Source organism: Thunnus maccoyii, chromosome 7 (genome assembly GCF_910596095.1).
Source record: "Thunnus maccoyii chromosome 7, fThuMac1.1, whole genome shotgun sequence".
Taxonomy (NCBI): domain Eukaryota; kingdom Metazoa; phylum Chordata; class Actinopteri; order Scombriformes; family Scombridae; genus Thunnus; species Thunnus maccoyii.
In genome coordinates this window covers 14,993,702-15,019,303 of record NC_056539.1, presented here as the reverse complement: position 1 = coordinate 15,019,303, position 25,602 = coordinate 14,993,702, and the positions used below count along the sequence as shown (strand labels likewise).

The following is a 25,602-nucleotide window of genomic DNA, read 5'->3' as shown; positions in this document are numbered from 1 at the left end:
GTCAAAAATTATTTTTTGGTTATACAGTACAGAAATTATGGCACCAGAACAAAGGTATTATCTCTGTATGGAATATGAGCCAATTCATACAATTACTAAACAAAGCTTCAGAATTATAGAACATCTTATTTTTCCAATCCAATTAATTTATGACCCTTTGGAAGGTATCCAGAAAGGTGTATCTGCTGTTGACACATGTGTGTGTGTGTGTGTGTGTGTGTGTGTGTGTGTGTGTGTGTGTGTGTCACTGTGCCAAGAAAAAAGCTTTGGAATTTGAGATTCAGTCATCAAATTACACTTTTACTAAGCAATTGTCAAAAGTTTTGACATGTCAGAGGAGGAGTGGCAAAGGATAGAGTTTGTGTGGGCGGGGGCATGGCTGATATCATGCACTATAAGTAGAAGTACAGATCCACAAAGCTGGACTGGATAAAAAGTTTTCCTTCCAGGACATCTTGTGAAATACTGAATTTGAGCAGGTACGTTTTTTCTGCATGCCTATGAAACAATCCACATGTGTTGCTCTTGGTGATTTTGTAATCCTGATTAGCAAAGATGTTGTTATGTGTTTGAAGTACTGAGTTTAATAAGATGTCAGAGATAACAATAGAGAGGGAATCCAGCCATCACTCACCACACACTCGCTTGGTTTCCATAAAACAACACTCAGAATGCTTTAGATGAAACAGCTGCACACAGCTGGAAACCAGGCAAGGATTTAAACATTTTTAATCAGGGGTCAAATACATAACCTTTTTTTTTCACAAGAGCACAGATGGAGGGCTTTGTGATGGAAAACATTATAGTGACTGAAAAAATTTAATTTGCTTCCAATTTTCTGTTTTGCTCTGCCCCTTAATTTAATCTGTTTGTTTCTTTGCAGCGAGCCACACAACAGGAACAACAGCAGCAACAACCATGAAGTTCCAAGCTCTTTTCTTCCTTCTGTTCCTCACCTGCATGTACATGAGTCTGGCACAAGGTAAGTGGAACAGCACAGAAGTATGATATTGTAATACCACATTTTAATTTGATTGCACAAAGATTAAACAATGCTTCATTGACAGTAGCTCAATATTGTGCAGCTAATTGTTGTAGTATTTTACATCATTAGCTAAAATCTAAAAATGTGAACTAGTTTTGGTGGAAATTAGTATTTCTGGATATAACTGTGGAGAATGTGTGAAGTCTCACTTTTACTAAAGTTTAGTAGAATTGTGACTGCAGCTGTATTTCATAATCTACAGTCCTTTTATATTGTTAGTAAATCCTTTCTTTATTCTGCTCATTTACCACAGCATTTTTTAACAAAGTGTAATCTGTCAGGGCTTGCTATTATGGACCACTTTGATGTGGTGATCTTGTGACAGAAGACATTTTCCCAACAACAATACAAATGGGAAATGTCATGAAGTGTTATAAAATACTGCTATAATTGTGTATGTGTTGTGTTGGTACATCAGTAAACCCCACCATACTTTATATATCAATGTAATTGATGACTGAGGCTGTGCACACAACATTCCTACAAATGATTTCTACTTTTTGGGTAATCACTGCACTTTTTAGCCCAGTAGTGTTTCAGTGGTGTCTTCAAAAACTGAAATTTTAGCTTAGCAGAGGTAACTTAAAGTGGAGCGTTGGAGGAAAGGAGGGCTCTTGCAGATTTTTTGCAAGAAGTTCAGTTAGATGATCAGACATGGTCTGAAAAAACAATGTAACTTCTTGGCTAAAGGAGAAATGTGCCTATTACTGTAAAAGGTCTGACAAATTACTGTATGCTTATGTCCAGAAAATACAGTTTCCCTATGTTACAAAATAGGTTCTGGTTATCTATATGAGAGATAATGAAAGACAAAGCCAATGACTCATGAGTCTATGTTCCCCAGTGCATTCCTCAAGCCCATATGGCTTCCAAAAGGAAAAAAAAAGTTATCTATCATCTACTTGAAGGACTGAATAAATCAGAGATAAAGGCGGCAGTTCAGAGGTCTGTGTGTGTGTGTGTGTGTGTGTGTGTGTGTGTGTGTGTGTGTGTGTGTGTGTGTGTGTGTGTGTGTGTGAGTGGGCGAAAGAGAGATTATATCTCTCAGTTTTGTCATTTCTTAACATAAAGGTCTTTCAGTCTAGATTCCCAAAGTTTATCAGTTCATCAGATGATGTCGGCTTAGCCCTGCATCTTTTCAAATCCTGAGATAACTCTCTTTGTGGTTTTCTCTGGAAAAAGAAGAATGATCATTTCATTATACAGCATGTTACTGAATTAATAGTGATTTACAGGGCTTATGATGAATTTCTTCCCCATTAATAGTTGTCCACAGATTATAAATATGTGATATTATCAGGACTGAATAATGCTCAGTGTGGTAGAACAATAATTTTTTTCAAAACTTTTTTATTCACAACTTTTGTAGTTTACAGGCCTGCGAATAAAGACAAACATGTCCATACAAAAGGGTTTAAAAATGTTAATCAGGGACCAGTGAAAAAACCTTTTTCTCTCTCCAAACCATACAGAGTGATTACTCGCATTCCCGGCAACAGAGACATTTTCATGTGGGACAGTTTATCCTCCTCTTACTTAACTCTATCTTTCTTTGCAGGCTCTTATGGCAACTGCTGCCTTGGCTATGTCACAGGGATGAGACCAAAAGCAAAGAGAAACATAGAGAGTTTCAGGATGCAGGAAACAGATGGTGACTGCAACATCAGAGCTGCTGTGTGAGTAACTAATATCATGACATCTCTTTTGACCCTTACTGAGCATTTTGTTTTCCTTCATGAAGCAGCCACATTGTTGAAACTTCCTACTATAATGATTTGGCAAAGACTAATGGAAAAAGAAACAACCTACTTATTGAGGAAGCGATTGATCCATACTTAGAGCAGAACTTTAAAATTTGGACACTGGCGTTGTTGAGTTATGAACCTTGTGCAGTAATGATAACATATGTTACATAATAATACTAGGTTTGTGATAAAGAAGAAGCTCCGTGGAAAAGACACAAAGAACTGGACCATCTGTGCCAACCCAGACAAGAAATGGGTCCAGGATCTGATTAAGTTTGTGGAGCAGAGAAAGAATTAGGTAAAAAGTTACACAACATACAAACACAATGACTTACTTTGATGTGCTGCAGAAAAACTGAGCAATTGCATAAAATTTTCATCATTAAATTTTTGTCTCTGTAGACTGCTAAAAGAAGAGAAGAACTGGAGAGAGGAGAGCAGCTGTTTCACCTCCCTGTCAGACATCATATATCACCTTTGACCAGATGGACCAGATTATGTTTCAGTAGATTAGATATTTCCTGTTGCTGACACAGAATGTAAATCATTTACAGTTCATTATAACATGAACATATCTTCCATATTATTGCCAGTATAGAAAAATTCATTTATATGAGCCATTTCTTTGATACTAGTCACCGCTCTGTGATGTGTAGAGCCTGCTAGGAATGAGCCACTCTTTGGCAGCTTTGAAATATTTTTACAGTGTGTGTGTGTGTGTGTGTGTGTGTGTGTGTGTGTGTGTGTGTGTGTGTGTGTGTGTGTGCATATGTATGTGGCAACCACTAAACAGGAATAAAATGAAAGTGTTTTTTGTACAATAGATTTCCATATTTTTTATACCAGCACTCTAATTGTACTTGTTCTGTGTATTTCTATATCAAATAAAGATGCAACAAAAACCAAAGACTTGTGGGGTCTAATAATTGTTAGGAAAATATCCAACAAAGCTGTTTTACATCAGCTCTGTCCTGATTTGATGATCCCATGGTTGACTTTGGGGGGAAATAGTTGCACTGTTCCCCCAAGATGATATTTTTCCTGGCTATGAATGAAACAAAGCAGGCTTAACTTTAGTCCAATAATCCCTCTTCTCTTATCCATTTGGCATCAACTTGAGTCAATAACTGACTACATCTGAAACATATGTCAGTACTATAAACCCACTCAGGACAGTTGGTCTGCAACTCACTAAACCAAAGCTGGTTATCATTGACTTTGATGATAACATGGTGGTGAAGGATTGACTTGAAAGTTAAAAATCTGTCATGTCTGTGATGATTCTCAACCATCCAGCTCATGGGACACGTAGACGTGGTTACAGGAAACTGGGTTTGTCGTTTAGTTTTAAATGTTTTATCAATCATCCATGATGGTCACATTCATTTACTTCAACTGGATAGATGGATTGTGAAATGTCTTCAAGATCAAATAACACATGGCCCAGGGGTTAAGGAGCATACCGTCTAAACCACAATGTCCTTGGCTCAAATCCAACAATTTATCTCTCTCTTTATGTTCCTGTTTGTTTCTCAACTATATACTATCAATAAAAATGAATCTTTGACGTAAACCGCGTCCCAATTCCATACCACATCATTTCATATAGTACGTACGAACACAATTCATGCAGTTAGTATACAACAGCATCAACATATTTTATAATTTTGTACAAACTTACAAAATGAAATTATATATTTGGGAACATCAGTGAAAGTACAACTCTAGAATTACACTACAAATTAAACTTCAAAAACAGAAAGCGATGTGTTTTTCAGGGATATACTATATATGTGCATATTAGTGCATTTTTTATGGGGTTTTTTGTTGCTCAGTTTTTTTGTGAGTAGGCTACACTACATTCTTTCATTTTTCCAGTATAAACACGCTTAAAACCTGTTAAGAATTACAACGTGGGAAGGATTTGGGACACATTAAGATACTCAAGCTGTCCTATTGGAGAGAATATGACTCATTTTCTTCCAAACACTCACAACTCAACATGGACTCGATGTTTATGATTCGAAATTTATTTTGTTTCTCCGGCTGAAATCTGGCATATTTGAGCATTAGAGTAATCAACATCAAAATTGGGGAGAAAGTTTAGGTCTCTTATACAGACGACATTGCACAGAGCAAGAGGTTCAGCTGAGCTTCATCACAGTTGCCCTCATTTTTCACACCTTAAAGCATTAACAAAGCACTAATCAGACACCAGAGTGATATAGTTGACCCTCTTTTGTTTCAGATCACTGGTGTGAGAATAATTACCCAGATAGTGTGGAAAAGATTTAGTGCAGCCGTTGACTGAAGCCCTGAAGCGGTTCCTCTCCTACTCACTTGTGGCTCAGCAGGTGTAAGTTTTTATGACTCCTTTGAAATAAGATCTCACCTGCAGTTACTGTGCTGCATACCTGAAAAATGATGTACATTTACGGTTTGTTATGCGAGAGTTAACCACAAAGATATGTTAGATCTCGCTCTGATTACTGCTCTATTTAAAATATTCAAAGACAGACATTCATGCTTCATTTCTTGTCTTTCTTTGGAAGATTACATGTATATAGTGGCGTCTGGCTTTAGCAGCTGCTGACTGCAGACAATAAAGAATAAAGCAACTGGTCATGTATAGCTAAAAAAGGGCCAAAGTTAGCAGTTCAGTTCCTGCTGGTATCAAAATAAAATCAACAGATTCACCTTACTGTAAAGTGATTTTTGTTCAAAGTGACAATCTTTGCATAACCATTAATCCACTGGTGCAATCCAAGAAGATAAGCAGGGAGGAAGGCTAATAATGCACTTCAAAGACCAATAATGCATATCAAAACACCAAATAAGGGAACATCTTTTTTAAGAATAGGGTTCATCCCTCCAGAAGAGTCCAGAGACTTGTAGAATCAGTGCCAAGGCTGAGAAACACCATTCTTCAAAAAGATATTCCCTCATTTGATGTTTAATGATGGTGGTGGAGAGCGCTGTCTGTCACATCGGTCCAAAATCTCTCATAGGTGTTCAATTGGGTTGAGATCTGGTGAGTGTGAAGGCCATAGCATATGATTCACATCATTTTCATACTCATCAAACCATTCAGTGACCCCTCGTGCCCTGTGAATTGGGGTATTGTCATCCTGGAAGAGAACACTCCCATCAGGATAGAGATGTTTCATCATAGGATAAAGGTGATCAGTCAGAACAACTTTGTATTGATTTACAGTGACCCCTCCCTCTAAGGGGACAAGTGGACCCAAACCATGCCAGCAAAATGCCCCCTCACAGCATAACAGAGCCACCAGATCCCCTCACTGTAGGGGTCAAGCATTCAGGCCCCCGATTTTACCTTTAATTTGTCACCCACCTGTATATCCCAGTGTAAGATACGTCCAACAGCTTTTTATATTTGTTTCTTTGAAAGAGATTCTCAGCCATGCTCCTTCAGTTAAAAAGGAAATTGTCTATTTAAGGCAAAGAAGTTAGTCTTTCGCAACCATCTCAACCATGTTCTTATGAACAGCAGATTTATCGTTCATCCAGAGCCTAGAGCTGCTCTCATGCCAAATGCAGTTACAAACAAATGCTGACTTGCTTTTGAGTTTAATGTCTTGGCTTGTTATGATAGTCCCAGAGGGTAAGGCAAGGGAAGGTGAGAGCTTAATTGTGAATGAGACTGAGAGGAAAGAAAAGCAGAGATTTTTTAGATGAGTGGAACTTCATTTTACTCATCACTTATCATGTTCAATCATGTTTGTGGCCTAATCAAAGAAAGTATTGTGTTAAATCATTATGTAACAAGATTGATTTTACGATATTTTGAGGTATTTAAATGTGTTATAATAAAGAACAAATTCTAAACAGATAAAAAGTTATTCTCTGCCAACAAATGAAAACTTCTGAGTGACGTCAAAAGCAGAAATGTTATCATCTAGATTTCTGTTTTTTTAAGGCTAAAACAGAATGGTAAATAGCTAAATATTGTATATATTTAATGAACCTGACTGACATAATGGTCACCCGTCTTTGATCACCTCAAGGTAAATGACTAATTTCAGTATAAAACCACTTACTTACCCTGACGCACAAGTTCGATCTATGCATTAGCTCACTTTTGGAATTTGGTTTAAAACAGGAACCGCAGATGATGCTGATGTTTCAGTCATTTGTTTCATTTCACTTTCACAATGAACATTATTCATTGCATCCCTAATCAGTTTAACCGATAACCCCGCTGTCGCAATGCCTTTCAAGTGGAAATGATAACAGAGATTTTCACAGCGATGATATTGAGCAAGAACATGACTCCTAGATAAACAACAAGTCAGGACTCCTTCTTGGCACTTGTATAATTTCTCTTGATAATCTCTCTCTGTGTCTGATCCTGCCTGCACAATCTGTTTAAATTCCTGTGTGAATGGGGTGTGGGTTGGGGAACAACATTTTATTGCAAAATATAAAGTGTATTGTTGTGTTGATCAGAAACATGACAGGTGCATGTAGACACTGGCAGAATTGGCACTAAATTGCTAGGTGAGGGTAAGATGCAAAGAGTGATGCCTGGCTCGCAGACTGTTGTACACTCTGTGGGAATTCATACCTGAGAGGTGAACTGAAGGAGCATTATGTGGAGAAAGAACCAGAGTTTTTACAGTTTGACTTCACAGAGTAAAAAGAAATTAAGTTACAGAGTCTCAAAAGAACTCACAACTTATTGTTTCATAATTCATAGCGAATTGACAAATCCTTCATATTCTATCATCAGCACTTTTACTGAACGTGTTTGACGTGACTCCAAAATGAGTTCCCGCAAGTGCTTCAAGTCAAAGTTTTGGTAAATTTTAGAGATTAAGGAAGCAAGGAATCATTTAACATCCCAGTAGAAATGTCTTTGTAAACAGTACAAATCTTGGCTGAAGTCATGCACTCAGCTGAAAAAGACAAGAATATTATCCTGTAATAACATGCCTACTGATGGAAGCACAGAGTGGGAAAAGTGTGTCCTGATGAAGAGATCTGAGAGAGGAAACAGTTTAAAATCTTTTTTAAATTGAATTTATTCAGATTCATGAATTTGACCTTACTCCATGCTATAATTGTGAATACTGAATGGCATGAATCACTTAAGAAAGTCTTGCCTTAAAATATAAACACATACATTAGCACAATACTTAACAAAAATATGAAGAAAATTAGATTAAAATTGTGCAAAACCTTAAACAAATTGAGGGCTCCAGACTTTTTTGTTACAGTCATAAATGTGCATTTAATGAAGGCATTTGGGAATCAGTTTCTATGATTAAAACACACAAAAAAACATTAGAGATCGCAGCAGACTGATTTTACAGTCAGTCTGTTCTGACCTTGTGACCATAGTCTCAGGTTTCATTTCTGTTGGATGAAGCAATGTTCTCAGTTTCTCCCTTATTAGGATTACATTTGGCCTTGGATTAGTCCAGTAGATTTATGCTCTGACTCAGATGGATCAGAAGATGCTCATAGCCATACAGTGATTGATAAATGTTTTACGTCAGTAAGCTTGTTGTACTGACTATAGCTGGTGATGTTATCAGCACAGACAGCCACAGCTAATTACTTAGGAGAGATGCCCTTGTCTGTGAGCTGTAATTGACTTAAACAGTAGGATAGAGGAACTGTCAGACTTTGACCCTATTACAAGAGCCTGAAGGGTGTCCGCAAGCAAATGGGCACATGTGTATGTTATAAAGTGCCTGTGTAGCAACAAGTAAAGCAGTCCAGTTGTTGTTATAGTATAACACAGACCGCAGAGGGAGCATGTTTGTCCGCGGATGCAACAGCCCATTTCCTCGGACTTCTGTACTCATCAGGGTGAAGTGCTGAATAGCCCACAGCCTCTACTGACCTCCTCTTCTGCACGCGATGGAGGAGGATCCGGTAAGTCCCGGTCAACGGACTCTTACAGTCTAAACAGGGATTGTTTTGGAAATGAACTGTCACAATGCCGAGATCTGACAGCAAACTCTTCACCTCCTGCTCCTCCGTGCAGAGAGCCTGGGTAGCCTGGGCGAAGTGGGCTGGGGTCAGGGGCAACAACACATACGGACAGGGGTACTCAATCCCCTTCAGCCAAGCATTGTTTATAATCTGTGTGAGAGAGGAGCGATCAACAGGCACAGGGCGCAGCATGCCTTTTATGACCAGCTGGCACTGATCAGGCACATAAGCAGGGATACTGTAGGCCCCCTGAAGGATGCAACGCTTCAGCCTCCCAAGGTTGTCCCCATAAAAGGGCATAGTGGCCGTCACCATGAAGTACAAGAGGATGCCTAAAGCCCAGATATCTGAGTAGCGCCCAATGTAACCTTTTTCCTTGAACAGTTCAGGAGCAGCATACGGCGGCGACCCGCAAAAATTGGTAAGAAGCTCGCTGGGGCCACACTCGGTGCTGAAGCCAAAATCACCGACCTTGATGCAGTAGCTGGTGGTGTAGAAGATGTTTTCTGCCTTAAGGTCTCTGTGGACGATGTTGTTGTCATGCTGAAATATCACAAACAGGTAGAAAATCTCAACAGGGATTCTGTTTTGATTTATTTACTTTTAGACAAAGTATTAACTTACCCTAACCTTAGAAAAATATTAACAACTTTTATGCTTCTTCTATGTCATTTGTTTGTCATTCTTTTAATTGGATTAGTGACACATTGAATGTTTTTTTAAGGCACACTGTAACAGTATTCTGTTAATTATTGTTATAATCATCTAGGGCTGCAACTAATGATTATTTTCATTATCGATTAATCTGACGATTATTTTCTAGATTAAACGATTAGATGTTTGGTCCATAAACTGTCAGAAAATGATGAACAATGTTGATGATTGTTTCTTAGAGTCAAAGGTGGCGTCTTCAAATGTCTTGTTTTGTCTGCAACCCAAAGAAATTCAGATTACTGTCATAGAGGACTGAAGAAACCAGAAAATATTCACATTTGAGAGGCTGGAATCAGAGAATTTGGATACTTTTTTTCTTTAAAAAAATGAATCAAAACAATTCATTGATTATCAAAATTGTTTGGTGATTAATTTAATAGTTGGCAACTAATCGATTAATCGACTATTCGTTGCAGCTCCGTTATTATCATAAGTAAAACTAAACAACAACTGAATCTTAGTTAAGTTGTTTTCATGTTGTAAAATGCTTGTTTGCATTGGTTGGAAGACAGAGAGCATCTGGACCAGATGTTTATGATCCTGACCCTGTAATTGCAACAACACTGGATTGAGTTTGACTGGGAAACTTTTGTTGTGTGTCACCCTCATGTCCTGTCGCCTTTCTACTGACCTCCATCAAAATAGAGGCAAAAATGCTGCCCAAAAATATTTAAAAATGGAAGTATGTAAGTAAGTATATCCAACTTTACATTATTGTGGTTAAAACAATTACATATTGTCAAGTTCTAAGTTAATTGAAGTTCATTTCATCTTATTTGCTTTGAATAACTCATTAACATGAATAATGAACACCTAAAAAAATCGATGTACATGAGAGACAGACTGAGTATAGATTTATGCTACACAGTAGATTATGATTGTGTAACAGTGAAGCTCACCATGTGTTTAACAGCAGAGATGACTTGTGCAAAGATGAGTTTAGTTTCCAGGTCGCTAAGCTTCCCCCTGGTGGTGATTCGAGAGAACAGATCTCCACCATTGCCATACTCCATCACCAGATATAGCTTCCTGCTTGTTTCGATCACCTCGTACAGACGCACTATGTTTGGGTGGCACAGCTTTTCCATGCAGTTGATCTCAGAGACAGTCATAGGCTGGCCCCTCTTATCCAAACGCAGCTTGTCGATGACTTTAACAGCGACTCTCTCTGAGAGAAGAAGAAGAGAGGAGGCTTAGATATCAGGGATGGGTTTAGAGAAGGTCTGATGAGGTGAAAGGTCAAATTCAGGACAGAGACCGTTTTAAGAGATTTAAACACACGAGAAAATAGGGGAGAAGGATGCCACTGTTACACACATACAAGGAGAAGGCAGAAAGAATTTATTTTTGGCATCTAATTTAATTCCAAGATTGTTGAAGCATTATTTTTAGGTATGACAAAAATGTGGACACACATATACGGGTGTAATTCTCAAATAATAAATTCACTGCAGGGGGTGGGGAAGATCTGACAGGCTTACTTGGGGGATCAGTTCTCCTCTACTGACATGAACTTTATTTACAAACCAATAATATTATCATCTACAACTAATATCTCCTCAAGGCCAGACCATGTGTATGACAGAAAAAGACTAAAGTACAGGCTGCTCAGACTGGACAGACTCTTCATGCTCTCCACCAGAAATTATGAATTATCTTTAGGTAAAAATGAATGAATGAATGAGATTAAACCACAAAAATAAGTGTTGGTTCCTGACCTTTAGTTAAAGCATGGATGCCCAGCCTGACAGAGGAGAAGTTACCCTGCCCGATCTCTCCCCGCAGCTCGTAGAAGCCGACCCTTCGACCCAGTATCAGGTCATTGACGATCCTCTCATTGTGGGCCATGTCATAGACAACCCTCTCAAATGGTGATTGCCTCATTCTCTCTGCTTCAGTCAGCTGTGGGATGGCACATATGGCGGAGGAGGACAGGGGCTTGGTTATGTTCTCCTCCTTTGGAGGCTCATCTTTGGATTTCTTACTCACTTTCTGCTTTGGCCACAAACGCGTTTTGATGGCTAGAAAAGAAATGATGGAATAGAGAAACTTTTAAGAAACAAGAAAGAATTTGAAACCAAACTGAGATTTGGGGTTTTTTTAATAGAGAAATAAGTCAGCAACACTGCTGTGTACCCTTAACATTACTTTTGTTGGAGTAAATGTAGGCAAGCGACCCTGCCAGGTTATTTTTGCCCTGCTGTCAGTACTGAACAGTCTTAAAGAAGTCAATGTGCAGACGTAGTGTGGCTGTTCCATGTATAGCACACTGATAATGAGATTGACCTCCATGTTACATGAGATAAACTTGTAACCTCTTTTACATCACTCTTAACCTGCATCTTAGTTTGTGTCTAATATGTAAGTTGAAGGTGTATGTGCCTGAAAATTACCCACATCTAGTACAAGAAGGCAAATAAAAAAAACTATTGATGTCAATTTGCAGGTGTGTGAATGAACTGACATTATTCTCAGGTGGATGCATGTAGGACTCTCCTTTCTGCATTTTCCTCTTTTCTTTCTTTTTGCAACACTTTTTTGTATGTGATGATTATAATAATCTCTTTATAGCACTTTTCTTAACACAATAACAGGAATCATGGATAAGTATGAGTAAAACATCAGATAGCACAATATTTTTGCTGTGTTTTTTATCAGCATTCGATGGAACTAAACAGGTGTTGAAATATTTTTGGACTGTGATAAATCAATTTTAACATGCATGTTTTCATTTTTAATGATGGACAAAAGCAGGAAGCGACCTTGTGTGTCCTTTCTGTTCTGGGAACAGAAGTTTCATTCTTTATTCAGAATGTTCTCAAGAATCAGCACATTTCCTTTTAAAAACTGGCCAGTCTATTCATTTTTTCCCAAACAAGACAATATTGTGACTCTTTTTATGTAAACCTGAAACCACCACCATCATTTGTTTTCACAGGAAACTGCTCAAGGTGCCAACATTACACAAGCAGTTGGCTCTGATGTCAGGCCTTGAACCCTGTCTGGGCATCTTACAGCACACATATAACCTCTCAACATGATAACACACGTGAAGAAGGTTAATGAGTTAAATAAAGTACTCAATGATCAACAATAGTGATGCTTCTGATATTATAATTCTGTAAGACTACAGTGTAATGATACTGTGCCTCCTCCTGGTCATTGTGGGTTAAATTTAGCCCACAGCAGGCTCAGGTCCAAAAGTGGCAAGGATTATTGGCTTCTATCAGAAGCAGTATTAGTGGGTCACTTCTGAATGTAGACGGCTATTTATACTGTACTTACTCAGGCAGGATAACTAGGAACAGGCAGAACATGAATTCACAAAGCTGTCAAATTAGGGTTTAAGTTCTTGTTGCACAGACTGATGGTATTATTGAATCAATTGAGAGAGATGGTTAATTAAATCCACAGTAGAGTCAGTTTGAAAGGGATAAAATTGGACTATTAAATGGTTTTAAACTGAACTATTTTCTCTTTTTTGTTGCTTTTTTGGTTGTATGTTAATTATTGTATTCTTTAGTGCATGTCTCTAATATGCCTTGCATATAAAACAAATGAAATCAGCTAATTATCTTATGTAGAGGTGTGTAAGGGTCTGGACTCTAAGATTTAATTAGCAAACACTGAAAACTTCTGCATGATTGTCTCTTATACAATGTTGTTCCCTTTCCATATACAGCATACCAGACAATTAAAGAATGAGCGTCTTAAACTGTTTAGCAAGTTGAACATTAAGGGTTGAATTGTAAACACAATTTGCTACCACTTGCTGAAAAGAAACACAGCTTATAAATGGTATACATAGATAGTAATGGTTTAATAATGCTTTAAAGATTATAGGTTAGAAGTTGCAAAAAGGATTAGTGCAGTGATGAATGTTGGTAATCCATTAATTAATATTAATATGGGGTTTTCACCTTCTAATAAGCCCTCATATCTGCAGTTATAAATGTTAATAAGTCAAGGTTTTGTTTTTTAATTTGTACAGTAATACATCTTACTCATGAATTAAAGCGCTAAAAAGACAAATGCTGCTGTCATGCTGTTGTACAAATGACTTGGCAATGCCAAGGTTATTATTAATGTCCCATAATTGATTTATAAAGCATAAAGTAAATGATTTATTAATGATTAACAAAAACATTAGTTACATCTCATAACCCCTTTATAAAACTGCAGAGACATAAATATATATTATAAAAGCATATAAAATCAGGAATAAATTTACCTGCAAGCTGCGGGTCCTTCATGTCTGTCTCTCAGGCTGCAACACCTGACTGTGACTGAACATGTGAATGGAGCTTGACAAGACTAAATCACACCTCACAATCCTATTAGCGCAGTGTATTAGTGGACTGCTCATTGGGTTATCTGACAGAGGCAGAAACAATAGAAACGCTGCATACACACTTTTAAAGAATAAACTCGTAATCATGCCTTATATTAGTGTTCATACTGAATAACTGATGATCAGTAACACATGAATATAGACTACTGGATCATTTCTTATTGATTATCAGAATCAGGTTTATTGCCAAGTAGGTTTACAAATACAATGACTTTGTCTTGGTGTTATGGTGCATAACAATTAAAAAACATAAAAATCAAGTTATCAAGTAATTATAGAAAATTTGTTGCAAGTGTGTGAAACTGTAACACCAATCTGCTACATCAGGCTTTACTGACATGAAAGTCTACAAATGATGTTTGATACCTTAGGTAACCTTTTGGCATCTTCTTCACATCTTTTTTTAACTTAACTGCAAACAGTCATAAACACTAAACACAGTAATATATATACATAACCACACAAATAGGAACCAAAAGAGGAAATGTCGGGAACATTACCGATAAAAATATTTTAAATGATTAGCCGATTAATCAATAAGTCAACTGACAGAAAATGTATCAGCAAAAAAATGTAAATCATTCAATCAAATGGAAGATTTGCTGCTTGTCTCCTTTTTTATATCATTGCAAACTGAATATCTTTGTGTATTGGACTGCTGGTCAGACAACCAAGACATTTGAAGACTTAACCTTGTACTTTATGAATATTTGATAGGTATTTCCACTATTTTCATTTTATGGATCAAACAATTTGTCAATTAATCAAATGTCAAAATTGTTATGGTTGTAAAAACAGTTTTTGATGCTTTTTTTAGTTTTTAGAGTTGAAATATAACTGAATATTATCAAGAATGTGAATAAAGTTTGGTTTCTTTTTCTGTCCATGGGTATAGAAAGATAGGTATAACAGTAATATAGTAATAATATAACGATATATAAAAAATAAGTAGAAAAAAATTAAAATAGAATGGAGAATATACTATTTGCTGAGTATACACTGTTCAATGATGTTAATATGTTATAATACACTATACATTCGTGCAAGTCAGGTGGATAAGGTAGTAAGGTGCATAATTGTCCATGGATGTTAGAATTGATGTGGATTTTGTTCAAAATTATAATTATAGTTTAATTACGAAGACTGTATTTTTATCTTCTCGACATCAATTAAAAAAACATCAATACCTTCCTGTGACCAACGTCTTATATCCCTCCTCTCCTCTCCTCTCGTTGGCGTCCGAAGCGACGTACTTCCTTGATTGGCGTTAAATTCCAGCCAATAGCCAGGAAGTAGTTTGTATTCTAACCAATCACCGAAGTGAATTGGTTGGCGGGAGAGGAAAAGGCGGGATGTTGGAGTGGCTGGCTGACGAATCAGCGCACGCCGTCACCCAACCACCGGAAGCACATGCTGGCCTGGCGCGCTGCTGCTGGTGTTGTTGTTACTTGTGTGACATGTAGCCACAAAACCGTAATTATTCGTGTGTTTTTGGGGGGAATTTAACGTTTGTTGTTTAAGAAACTGGAGAATGGCAGCGACAGTGGCAACACCTGTCACCCCAGCGGAGCACGACCCGGACCGGTGTGGGAGCGAGGAGGAGAGCCGCGGGGCCGAGGCGGAGGAGGAGAGCGGTCGGCAGCAGACGGGCCCCGCGGCCGCAGCCTCCGCGACCCACAACCGGCTGTCCAAACTCCCGCTGGCCCGCATCAAGGCTCTGATGAAGACCGACCCAGACGTGTCCCTGGCCAGCCAGGAGTCTGTGTTCATCATCGCTAAAGCCACGGTAAAAAAAAAACCCACGCACACCTGAAGAAAGATGCGCAGTGCTAATTCCCTGAATTTTCACAGCGTGTTACTGCCTCATTTTCAAAAGATATTTCATATTCAATATATTTTTGCTGCAATTTGCTGCAACAGATTCATCAAAGTGACATATGATCATTTTAATTTATATTAAACTCCACCAGTCTCCACCACGTTGTGCACCTTTCATGCCTGCATATTTATCAGGGGGGGTTGTCCTCAAATAATCTAATTTATGTATGTGTTTGTAAGAAATAATAGTAATATAGTTGCATAAGGTGGTTCAGGCTTACCATCCAAGACAACAGCAATTTTCTTACTTACCTACATACAGACAGGTGACAAATTAAAGGTAAAATAGGCACAGGCCTGAATGCTTGACCCCTACAGTGAGTGAATCTGGTGGCTCTGTTATACTGTGGGGGGCGTTTTGCTGGCATGGTTTGGGTCCACTTGTCCCCTTAGAGGGAAGGCTCACTGCAATTCAGTATGAAGTTGTTCTGAGTAATCACCTTTATCCTATGATGAAACATTTCTATCTTGATGGGAGTGGTCTCTTCCAGGATGACAATACCCCAATTCACAGGGTATGAGGGGTCACTGAATGGTTTGATGAATACCAGATCTCAACCCAATTGAACACCTATGGAAGATTTTGGACCGAGATGTTAGCCAGTGCTCTCCACCACCATCATCAAAACACTAAATATCTTTTGGAAGAATGGTGTTCATCCCTCCACTAGAGTTCAGAGACTTGTAAAATCAATGCTATAACTTGAAACTGTTCTGGTGGCACATGGTGGCCCAACACCTTTCTAACTTTCCTTTAATTTGTCACCTCTCTGTACATACATACACAATATATAAATACAAGGGGCAGATAAAGTGCCATGTTTGAGCTTTGCAGAAAGCTTAATGTAAGAAATGTTCAATGCAAAAATACATTGTGTGAAAGAGAGGGTTAGGTTATGGGTTATGGTTTGGTTGCTACTGGAATCATTTACTACAACACATTAACTTATCCAAGGAACTTTCTGCTGTTAACTTTCCAAATTTCTAACTAAATAGTTAAAACCTGAGCAGAATGAATATGGAGAGATGGGTTAATTTTAAAAGGATATTTGTTATATTTGTAGACTAAGGACTGAAATTCAGGGATGTGAACTGTACTGTGCAAAATCATCCATATTGGTGGGAAAATATAAGTGACAACTTCCTGCATTTGTTTAAGTTGTAAATGACAGAATATTCATGTGTTTCTGTCCCACAGGAGTTGTTTGTTGAGATGATTGCCAAAGATGCCCTGGTATACGCCCAGCAAGGGAAGAGGAAAACGTTGCAAAGAAAAGACTTGGGTAAGCGCTGTAAAGAAACTCTGAATGCGGTTTGCAAATATGTACAGACTTACTGGGCATTTCAGCTGTTTAGCTGATGAGCTCCGACCACGAAGTGGCTGCTTAAATTGTGCAGAAATATAAATTATGTCACACTATAGCTGAAATGATCATTCATTTAATTGATTAGTAAAATTAATTGGCAACTATTTTGATAATCAGTTAACCCCTCTCTTTTGTTGTGTCTCTACAGACAACGCAATAGAGGCCATAGATGAGTTTGCATTCCTTGAAGGTAAGTGTTGCCAAGACATTAAAACAAATCCTCAAGATTTATGGCCATGTCATCCAGTAACACAAAAGAAGAATACCAAACATGTCATTTTGGCGTACTTCAATTTGTACTCAATTCTTCTCTATTTTCTTTGCAGGCACATTAGATTAAACACTGCTGCAGGAGATGAAGACAGCGAATCTGCAACCATCCAAGAAACGTTTCCATTACAGGGACATGACATGTTGTGAAAACATCTCTGGTACTTTTCTAAGTCGGACTCTCAAATTGGATATTTATAAGTGCTTTTCTACAATGTGCGATTAAGATTTTTCACTCTTAACTTTTGAAATGTCAGTGGTAATGTGTACATTTTTTGTAAATACTTGTGAGATACTACTGTACAATGAAATAAATTTACGTTTTAAACAAACAGTTTCTGTCAGAGTGGATCATCTGCAGCAAGCCATCTTCATCAGTTTGTCACACTCTGACTTATTAGTAGTTGGGTAGTATTTAGGTTTTTCAAGACATATTGTTATACTGATGATCAGTGTCAAAATACAAGTTCATAAGGGCTTGAGATTGTCCACATTGCATTGCATGGATGTTGCATTAAAAACTAAGAAAACAATGCAAATCCCAATGCAACTATTGCCTTACCAACAAGGTGTTTATCCAGAAGTATCCCTAACAGCCTTGTGGTCAAAAATGTCAGATAATTTCAATATTTTTGTCACTGGAACTAGGTGTTTATGATCTTTTTCTTTGTTTTTGACTTTTGTCTTGTGGTCTACACAAGTGCTGGTGGTGTGTCCTGTGTCTGTGCACGTTGCCATTTTTGTTGAGTTAAATACCTCATCTCACACACTCCCTCAGAAAGAATACTTAGTCTTTTGGAAGTACTGTAAGTGGGAACCAAATAATGTTAATTTTATCGAATTATAGGACATGAAAAAAACCAACCTCCCTCAGGAAAGACATGACAGAATTACCTGCAGTGACAAGTAGCTTCTCATACTTTGTCATATGTTCCTATGAATTATCATCAAGGATGAGGACAGTGTAACATGATTTGGTTGTGAGTAATTGCAACAAGCTACATTTAATATTAAAAACTGGCAGAAAATGACACTTGTCTGGATGAAAGAAATTATTCTAGTATCCATCAAACATCTTTGTAAATGTGAAGAAATGTAGGAGAGGAGTTTAAAAACAGTATCATGTCATCACTCACATTTAGACAGTAATGTAAAATAGTTGGGGGAGAAGTAGTAGTTGTTCTACACTACTACATGGTATAGCTTCCTCCTGTTTTCCTGTACAGCACAGGTGGATCATTTTTAACAGTTTGCTGTTTCAAACCCGCTGTCCAAGGTGCTGATCCTGGGACCTCCAGGGATGCAGGAGCTGTCCGGGGTACTTGCCTTTGTTAATACGATGGAAAGAATACTTCCTGCCACTAAAATTGATGGGATGCAATTGCAATTTAACTGATGGATTTTGCAGTTCCATGAAGAAACTTGGATTAGAAACTTGTTAATTGTGCAATTTATGGGCACCTCACTGGTGTTTTCTTTTCATCTTTCATCGACATCTGATACCCAGCTGTGGCTCTGTTGCCAACTTATACTGATTTGAATTTACTACCTGATACTTCAAGATCTTTGACACATAACGTGTAACTGGTAAAATATGCCTCAGGAAAGTTTTTAACTATTTACCCACGTATCATGACATGTATTGAAAATGCTTTCAATATTTGTGCCCTAGTAGTTATTTTTCATATTATTTGCCCCCCTCTCTATTATTTTGCATTGCTGACAGGTATGGGCCCTGAAGGAGTGTTTGTTTTGGGTGTATTTTATGGTCTTTATGGTCCTGATGGCAAATTTTCTGGAGTAGAGCCCAAACAATACCACATTTTTGAGGCCGATATCTAACGATTTGATCTCATGACCACAAGAATCGTGACTTAGAAATGTACTTAATGAGACATTTTGCTATTTGCTCTGTGGTGTTAGTGGTGACGCTATTTCTCCCACAAACATATAATTTCTGTGCTACTAATTCTTGTTGCTTATTGTCTGATGTGCTGATTCAAATATGTCATAAGCTATTGCTGGTCAGGTTCTAATTTGGAGAAAATTACACGTTACAGATGGACAAAGATGGTTTCTGTAGTTGACAATAGATTTTTTTCTCAGTTTGTCTCACAGTAAATCACTATAGGAACAACCAAATCAAATATGAGTATTTGTCAGGTTAGTAGCATTTGTTTTAGCTCTGAATTTTGCTGCAGCAGCAGCTCACATTTTGGACACACACGTAGTGCAATACAAGCCAGAGGTGAAATGGAGAAGGTTGAATTTCTTGCTCAACACAGTGACTGTTGTGTGACACTGAGAAAATCACGTAGAGCTTCAGGTTTGCATTAGGAATGTATTTAAATCTCTCTAGACCTGAGATGTGTGTTGTTCTTCCTGGCAGCATTTGTTAAACACATCCAAGTGTTCAGTTTCACACACAGTCAAGACCCCTTGAGTTTTTGCAGTGGGGATTTTCAAAATAAATGCCTGAGTGTGTTTAAGCTGATTTTCTGGGTTTAGTGTTTCGGGGAGTAATGAAACAGAGCTGTGAGAAGCACAGATGTTTGGTTCCAGAAGAGCACCAGTCAACTCCCTGCAGAGGAATGCCTGACTGGCACAAGGGAACACGGAGTGCTCTTTTCTAATAAAATATAATCACATGTCGAAGGATTGGACATCATTTTATTTCCACAGTCAATAAAGACATTCCATTAAGAAAATCTCATGTGAAAAGAAAATTTGGAGCCTCCCCCTGTCCAAAGCCTGTTGGTCGCCCCTTTATACTGATGGAAAATGGCATACTGAGAGTAAACTCACTTATGTGGCTTTTTATGTAAAACTGGGGCTTAATCCTTGATTTCACTGTACATTTACTGTAATTCAAATAAAGTGGTAAAATAAAGTAGAATGATGTTTTGAATCATGCAGATCATGAGTACAGATGTAAAGTCTTTAGCCACACTAGCAGCACATGGCATTAGGTATGGCAGTTACAGTCTCTCTGTCAGTTGGTCCATCACTTTGGTCCAGACTGAAATATCTCAACAACTGTGAGATGAATTGCTAATCTCACTTTGGTGATCCCCTGACTTTTCCTCTAGCACCACCATGAGGTTGACATTTGTGGTTTTGGGAACAACTGTAGACCTTTTCCATGGCAGACATTTTGACTTGTCAAAGCACAAGAAAAGCACAGGTGGCGTTAATAACATTAATGAGGGCTGCATTGCATTTAGGTGAGCCAGTTCCAGCGTTCTGTAATATGCATGCTCAATCACATGGCTTACTGAGAAAATTAATGGAAATGAGCCATCCTCAATGTTAGCATTTACACCTGTTCCTGCTTTGACAAGTCAAAATGTCTGAAGTGAAAATGGTCTATTGCCATGAAATACTGGTGGTTTGGTGATACCTTAACTTTTCATTTGTGCCATCAACAGGTTAAAATTTTATTTGCTCAATGCTCAAACTAGTTTAGGACCAAATATATGCAAAATAAATATAATTCCCATAAGCCTCAGCTGTACTTTGTGTTTTGTGCTTATTAATTAGCAAATGTTAGCATGCTAACAGGCTAAACTAAGATGGCAAACATGATAAACATTAATACTGTGAGAATGTTAGCATGCTCACATTAGCATTTAGCTCAAAGCACAGTTATGTCTCTGTGCAGCCTCACAGAGCAGCTAGCATGGCTGTAGACTCAAAAGTCTTGTTTTACCTAGACAGGAAACACCATCAGCTCTTTGTACAAAGCATAAATATGCTGCTTCTCAGCTGATACAAACGATCCCCAGAACATCTTAATGTCTTCAGGGCAGAAAAAAAAAATTTAAAAATGTGTTGTACATATTTCTGCATTCAGAACTGCATTCCATACAGCTTGTTGTCTGTTTCATACACCTCCCTGTTTGCCTCGTTTCAAAGATTAGATGAAGTATTTACCCCCTGCGTTTTATCCCTTGGAAATCCCTTTCAGGTACAGTAAGATCTCTTAGGCTGCATGTCCAGAGCAGTGAGCCGAGCCCTCCAACATCTCCAGGAGGCCATACTATCCCTTCATACATCTCAGGCTCTCCACCCCCTCAAAGAGGAACACATTACTCTCTCAGCCCCACTATTCACTGCTGTTACTTTTTATTTTTGATTGCCTGCAGGTTTGTGAGTCCGTACACCTTGACAGGAGATATTTTAATCGCTGCAAAGATATGCAGAAAATGTATCTGGCTCAGAAGCAGACCTGTAGTCATGTGGAAGGTATGTTTTTGCAGCTGAGATTCCAACCTGATTTCTTAGGTCAAATTCTTGAACAGTTAACCCCACCTCCAACACACACACACACACACACACACACACACACACACACACACACACACACACACACACACACACACACACACACACACACGCACACAGTTGTGTTTCCATCACTTCAGAGGACATTACATGGACTTACATTCATTTCCTTGAGACTTATCCTAACCTTAACCATAACCACTACTTGCCTAACACTAACCCTAACCCTAACCTTAACATAACCCTAAACTAACCTTAACTTTAAACCAAGTCTTCACCCTAAAATTAATGATTTACATTAAAAAGACTTGCTTTTTGTCCCCATAAGGGAGATGAGTCCCCACAACATGACTGTGTAAACAGATTTATGTCCCCATAACATGAGGAATACCTGGCCCACACACACACACATATACATATTTTTACTCAAATCTCACCCCTCAGTGCACAGACTGCTTATTTTCACTTTCACAGCTTGGATATGTATGCCTATAAGGGACATGTTGTTGCCTTGTTAACTGAATATTTCTTCCACCAAATGTTTCAGGAGCCAAAGGATAAATTTTTCAATGGTAAGATCTGTTGAACAACAGGAACTTATGCAGGCCCTTATTGATCCACCCCTACAAATGGTCCTTTACATGTACCACATTAATGTCTAAAGCAATATTTCCTTGCATGAAAGGTGACTCATAGTTCTAGTATTGGTCTGCCAGTATGCATAACATTTGTTTTTTTCCAAAGTCCAGTGTGTCATAAGCATTTAGTTTAATGAAGTGTGATGTATTGTTTTAATTTGTAAGCTTAATTTGTGTATTTTTTTAATGTAACCTTGGGAACATTTTTATAGCAATGTTCCCCTCATCATTTCTGCAAGTATATTTAATGGAACCACCCTAGTAGTTTTAGTGAGACAGTTTTGTGAGTCACTGTTAGCGTTTTACATTGCATTCATGTGTCTTTTTTGTTTGGTGTAGTATCTTTCTCCCTGCAGATAACTGGCCAAACATAAACAACATGGCACAGTGTCAGAAATGATTTAGTATATCTGCAATGGATAAGCAGAAGCATGTTCAGCTATCTGAACCATAAAAATGTCAGGTTTTGGTGTCGATCCAACAGGAAGAACTTGAGGGAAGATACAACTGTCTTTGCCAACCAACAGCAACAGTAATAGATCAGAATGAAATGCAGCCAGACATGTTACATTTTTATCGACCTTTAAGGCTGCAGTCATATACAATCCCAAATGTTTGCTAGTTAGTTGTCATTCAGGAAAAAAACTTGTGGGAACTTGGAAATCAAAGGGATTTTGGACAAAGCAGCAATGTGTGTCATGACAAAAAGTTCCAGGTACACACCAAACAAAAGAAATGATGATGACTTATTATATCAAAGATTTAAAGATCTATGTAATAAAAGACTGAAAAACAAGACTCCCAAGAAAAACGAGAGCAACATTCAGTTCAGCAAATGCCAAAAATCAACACTTGTATATGTTCAACTGACAAAGCCCTCTAGCATCTGTAGTGATTATGTCTTTTGTCCGTCAGGAGCAAAGGAGTAGTGTGACTATGTGAATTTTGGTTGGATGACTGGGTCAACAAAATGTTGGATTTAAACACGGGAGAATTTAGTTTGTGTCCAACCATTTCCAACCAACTTTCAGTGTTGGTTTAACCTAACCCCTAACCTTAACTAAGTGTTAAGTTAATCCTAACCAAGCTGTTTCTCTGACTAAACTTAACTAATCAAGGTCCTCTTGAAAGTTTCAAGTCCATTGCACCTCTGATCACACAGCACTGATGATATCAGCAGTGATGTCACAGTTTACTGACACACCCTGGACTACACATAAAAAAATCGAAAAAATAAAAAACTTTAGCATCACTGCGGGGAAATGAGAAGTTATACCAGTGGAGGTAAAAAAAAAAAAAAAAATCAGCTGCTGTTAGGTTGCTCTGTAAGGTTATTTTGGAAGGATCAGTTTGGCCAAATCCCCCCAAAACCCAACATATTTTCCCACTTACCCCTTTCTTTACCCCTTATTTTCTATAGTAAGGGCAATACAAATTACGCCAATGGTTGGCAAGGTCTGTGTATTATCACAAGTAACCAGGACATTGTTTCTCAACATTGCCTCTGAGTTTTTGTAATATAACTTTATTAAAAATGAAGTTTCATTCACCTCCATTGTATTGTATTTGGGTGACATTGCAGTTTCAGTGGTAAATATCTCAAAATGTTATCAAGTGACTGGATAGCACAAGGTGTAAGTAGTTTTTTAGGGGTTTGGGGGAACTGACCTTGACCCTTTAAGGAAATGTGTATTGCTCAAAGAGGCAACACAATCAAAGCCATTAAAATATTTCCTGATCGCAGGTGTAAATGGAAAAACCATAATAACTCCTGAATTTGTGATGTCTATGTCTTATCATATAATGTTTATCAGACCTACTAAAGTAAACAGCAACACATGTACATGTATTACACATGTGTTTCCTGATCAAAGAAGAATAATTATAGCTTCATTGTAGTTATTAATGACCAAGGATCATTAAACACATTATCAGTTAAAGTGTCAACAATGCAATGTGGCAACATTTGTGTATGTGTCATACCTAATCAGGCATTTGATCAATCATCTTTCGTTGTTGTTATTAGTGGTATCATCTGACTTTGGCATCAGTGTTTGTCATTTTTCTCCACCACAGCATCAGTTCAAAGGAATAACACGGTGAAACAGATGCAGGCCTACATCAATTTATCTGGTTTCTCTCTGTATAATCAGGTCCTGATGCTGTTTTCCGTTGAAGCCTCTCTGTAATGGATGTTGATGCTTGACTCTCAGATAGAGCCTCCAGTGTATTCTTGTGGTGTTCAGTTATGGAAACTAAGTTGCAATTTTATTATGATAAATGGGCAGACAGGGAGAGGCTGCAAAGACAAATTAAGGACATATTTTCCAAACATCTGAATCATTTTATTGGCCAAATGTATTACATTTACTTGGTGACATTGGTGCATGGCAGAGCCAAGCCATAAAAAATAAATAAAAGAAAGAAAACAAAGGCTGAAAACACCCTCAGATAGGTTTCACATTTGCTGCCAGACTGCCAAGTTTGTACTGTAAATTACAGACACGATCAGAAGGGCCAAACAAAAGAAAGAAAGAAAGATTTGTTTTCATTTATTTGAAGCAAAATTTGTGATATTTATCACTGGAGACTTGTAACGCATGCCTTAAAACAAGCTACACTGTGAGTTTAAAATCAAACATACAGTGGTGTGTCATCAGTGTAGACAGGAAACATTGTTTTTTACAATAACCAGAACTAGGGGGAGACTAAAAACAGTAAACAGCAAGAGGCCAAGGACTGAACCTTGTGGGACACCACTTCCAAAATGAGCATGTAAAGTGGGGACGTTACCCATAACAAGCAAGAAAACTTTATTCATACAGAATAACACTTTTTGAAACAGAAGTTACAACGTGCTTTACAGGAAGAAAAGAAGGGAAAGAGGAAGATAAAAGAAACCATGCCTAAAAAACTGGTCACTGTACAACCAACAAAATATAAGCTATAAAATCAAGAGAAAGCCAAAGAAAATTAATCAGTTTTAAGATGCTTTATAGATTTAAGCACTGATTTGGCCTTGATTTGAGTCAATGAGAAACAACTGCAAAATAATAATTACAATTAAAGTGCAGTTTTAATGTATAATATTACTTTACATCTAACATCAAACATCTACAACAGGCATTTTTTGAACCGTGTATAATTCATTCAGGATTAAGTCAAGCTATTGAATGCAGTTTATCACATTTTCAAGGCATGTTGGCATTTTGTCTGCAATCCCACAGAGAACATAACTTTGCTGCAAGACTGATCCAGATGCACAAGTCAGACACGCCTACTGTTTGGTCATGCCACAGCTGCATTCTACAGCTGTAAACCAGAGTTAATTGATGTTTTTTTTTTT

The 25,602-nt window shown here is 37.9% G+C and overlaps 3 protein-coding genes across 3 annotated transcripts; 2 read left to right on the top strand and 1 right to left on the bottom strand.

Annotated features, from left to right (window-relative positions):
- Positions 1-456: 456 nt before the first annotated feature.
- ccl25b (chemokine (C-C motif) ligand 25b) lies at positions 457-3,556 on the top strand. Its single transcript, XM_042417583.1, has 5 exons — positions 457-479; positions 884-982; positions 2,604-2,721; positions 2,971-3,088; positions 3,193-3,556. The coding sequence occupies exons 2-4, from the start codon at positions 919-921 to the stop codon at positions 3,086-3,088; spliced, it is 300 nt and encodes a 99-aa protein (XP_042273517.1). The 5' UTR covers positions 457-479; positions 884-918; the 3' UTR covers positions 3,193-3,556.
- Positions 3,557-7,917: 4,361 nt separating this feature from the next.
- LOC121900975 (serine/threonine-protein kinase NIM1) lies at positions 7,918-14,380 on the bottom strand. The gene is made up of 4 exons (XM_042417581.1): positions 13,700-14,380; positions 11,187-11,489; positions 10,368-10,636; positions 7,918-9,297 (listed from the first exon to the last, which is right to left on the bottom strand). Exons 1-4 carry the CDS (start codon positions 13,719-13,721, stop codon positions 8,545-8,547), a joined length of 1,347 nt encoding a protein of 448 aa, XP_042273515.1. The 5' UTR covers positions 13,722-14,380; the 3' UTR covers positions 7,918-8,544.
- Positions 14,381-15,189: 809 nt separating this feature from the next.
- pole4 (polymerase (DNA-directed), epsilon 4, accessory subunit) lies at positions 15,190-17,668 on the top strand. The gene is made up of 4 exons (XM_042417582.1): positions 15,190-15,605; positions 16,896-16,980; positions 17,213-17,254; positions 17,391-17,668. Exons 1-4 carry the CDS (start codon positions 15,351-15,353, stop codon positions 17,402-17,404), a joined length of 396 nt encoding a protein of 131 aa, XP_042273516.1. The 5' UTR covers positions 15,190-15,350; the 3' UTR covers positions 17,405-17,668.
- Positions 17,669-25,602: the final 7,934 nt, after the last annotated feature.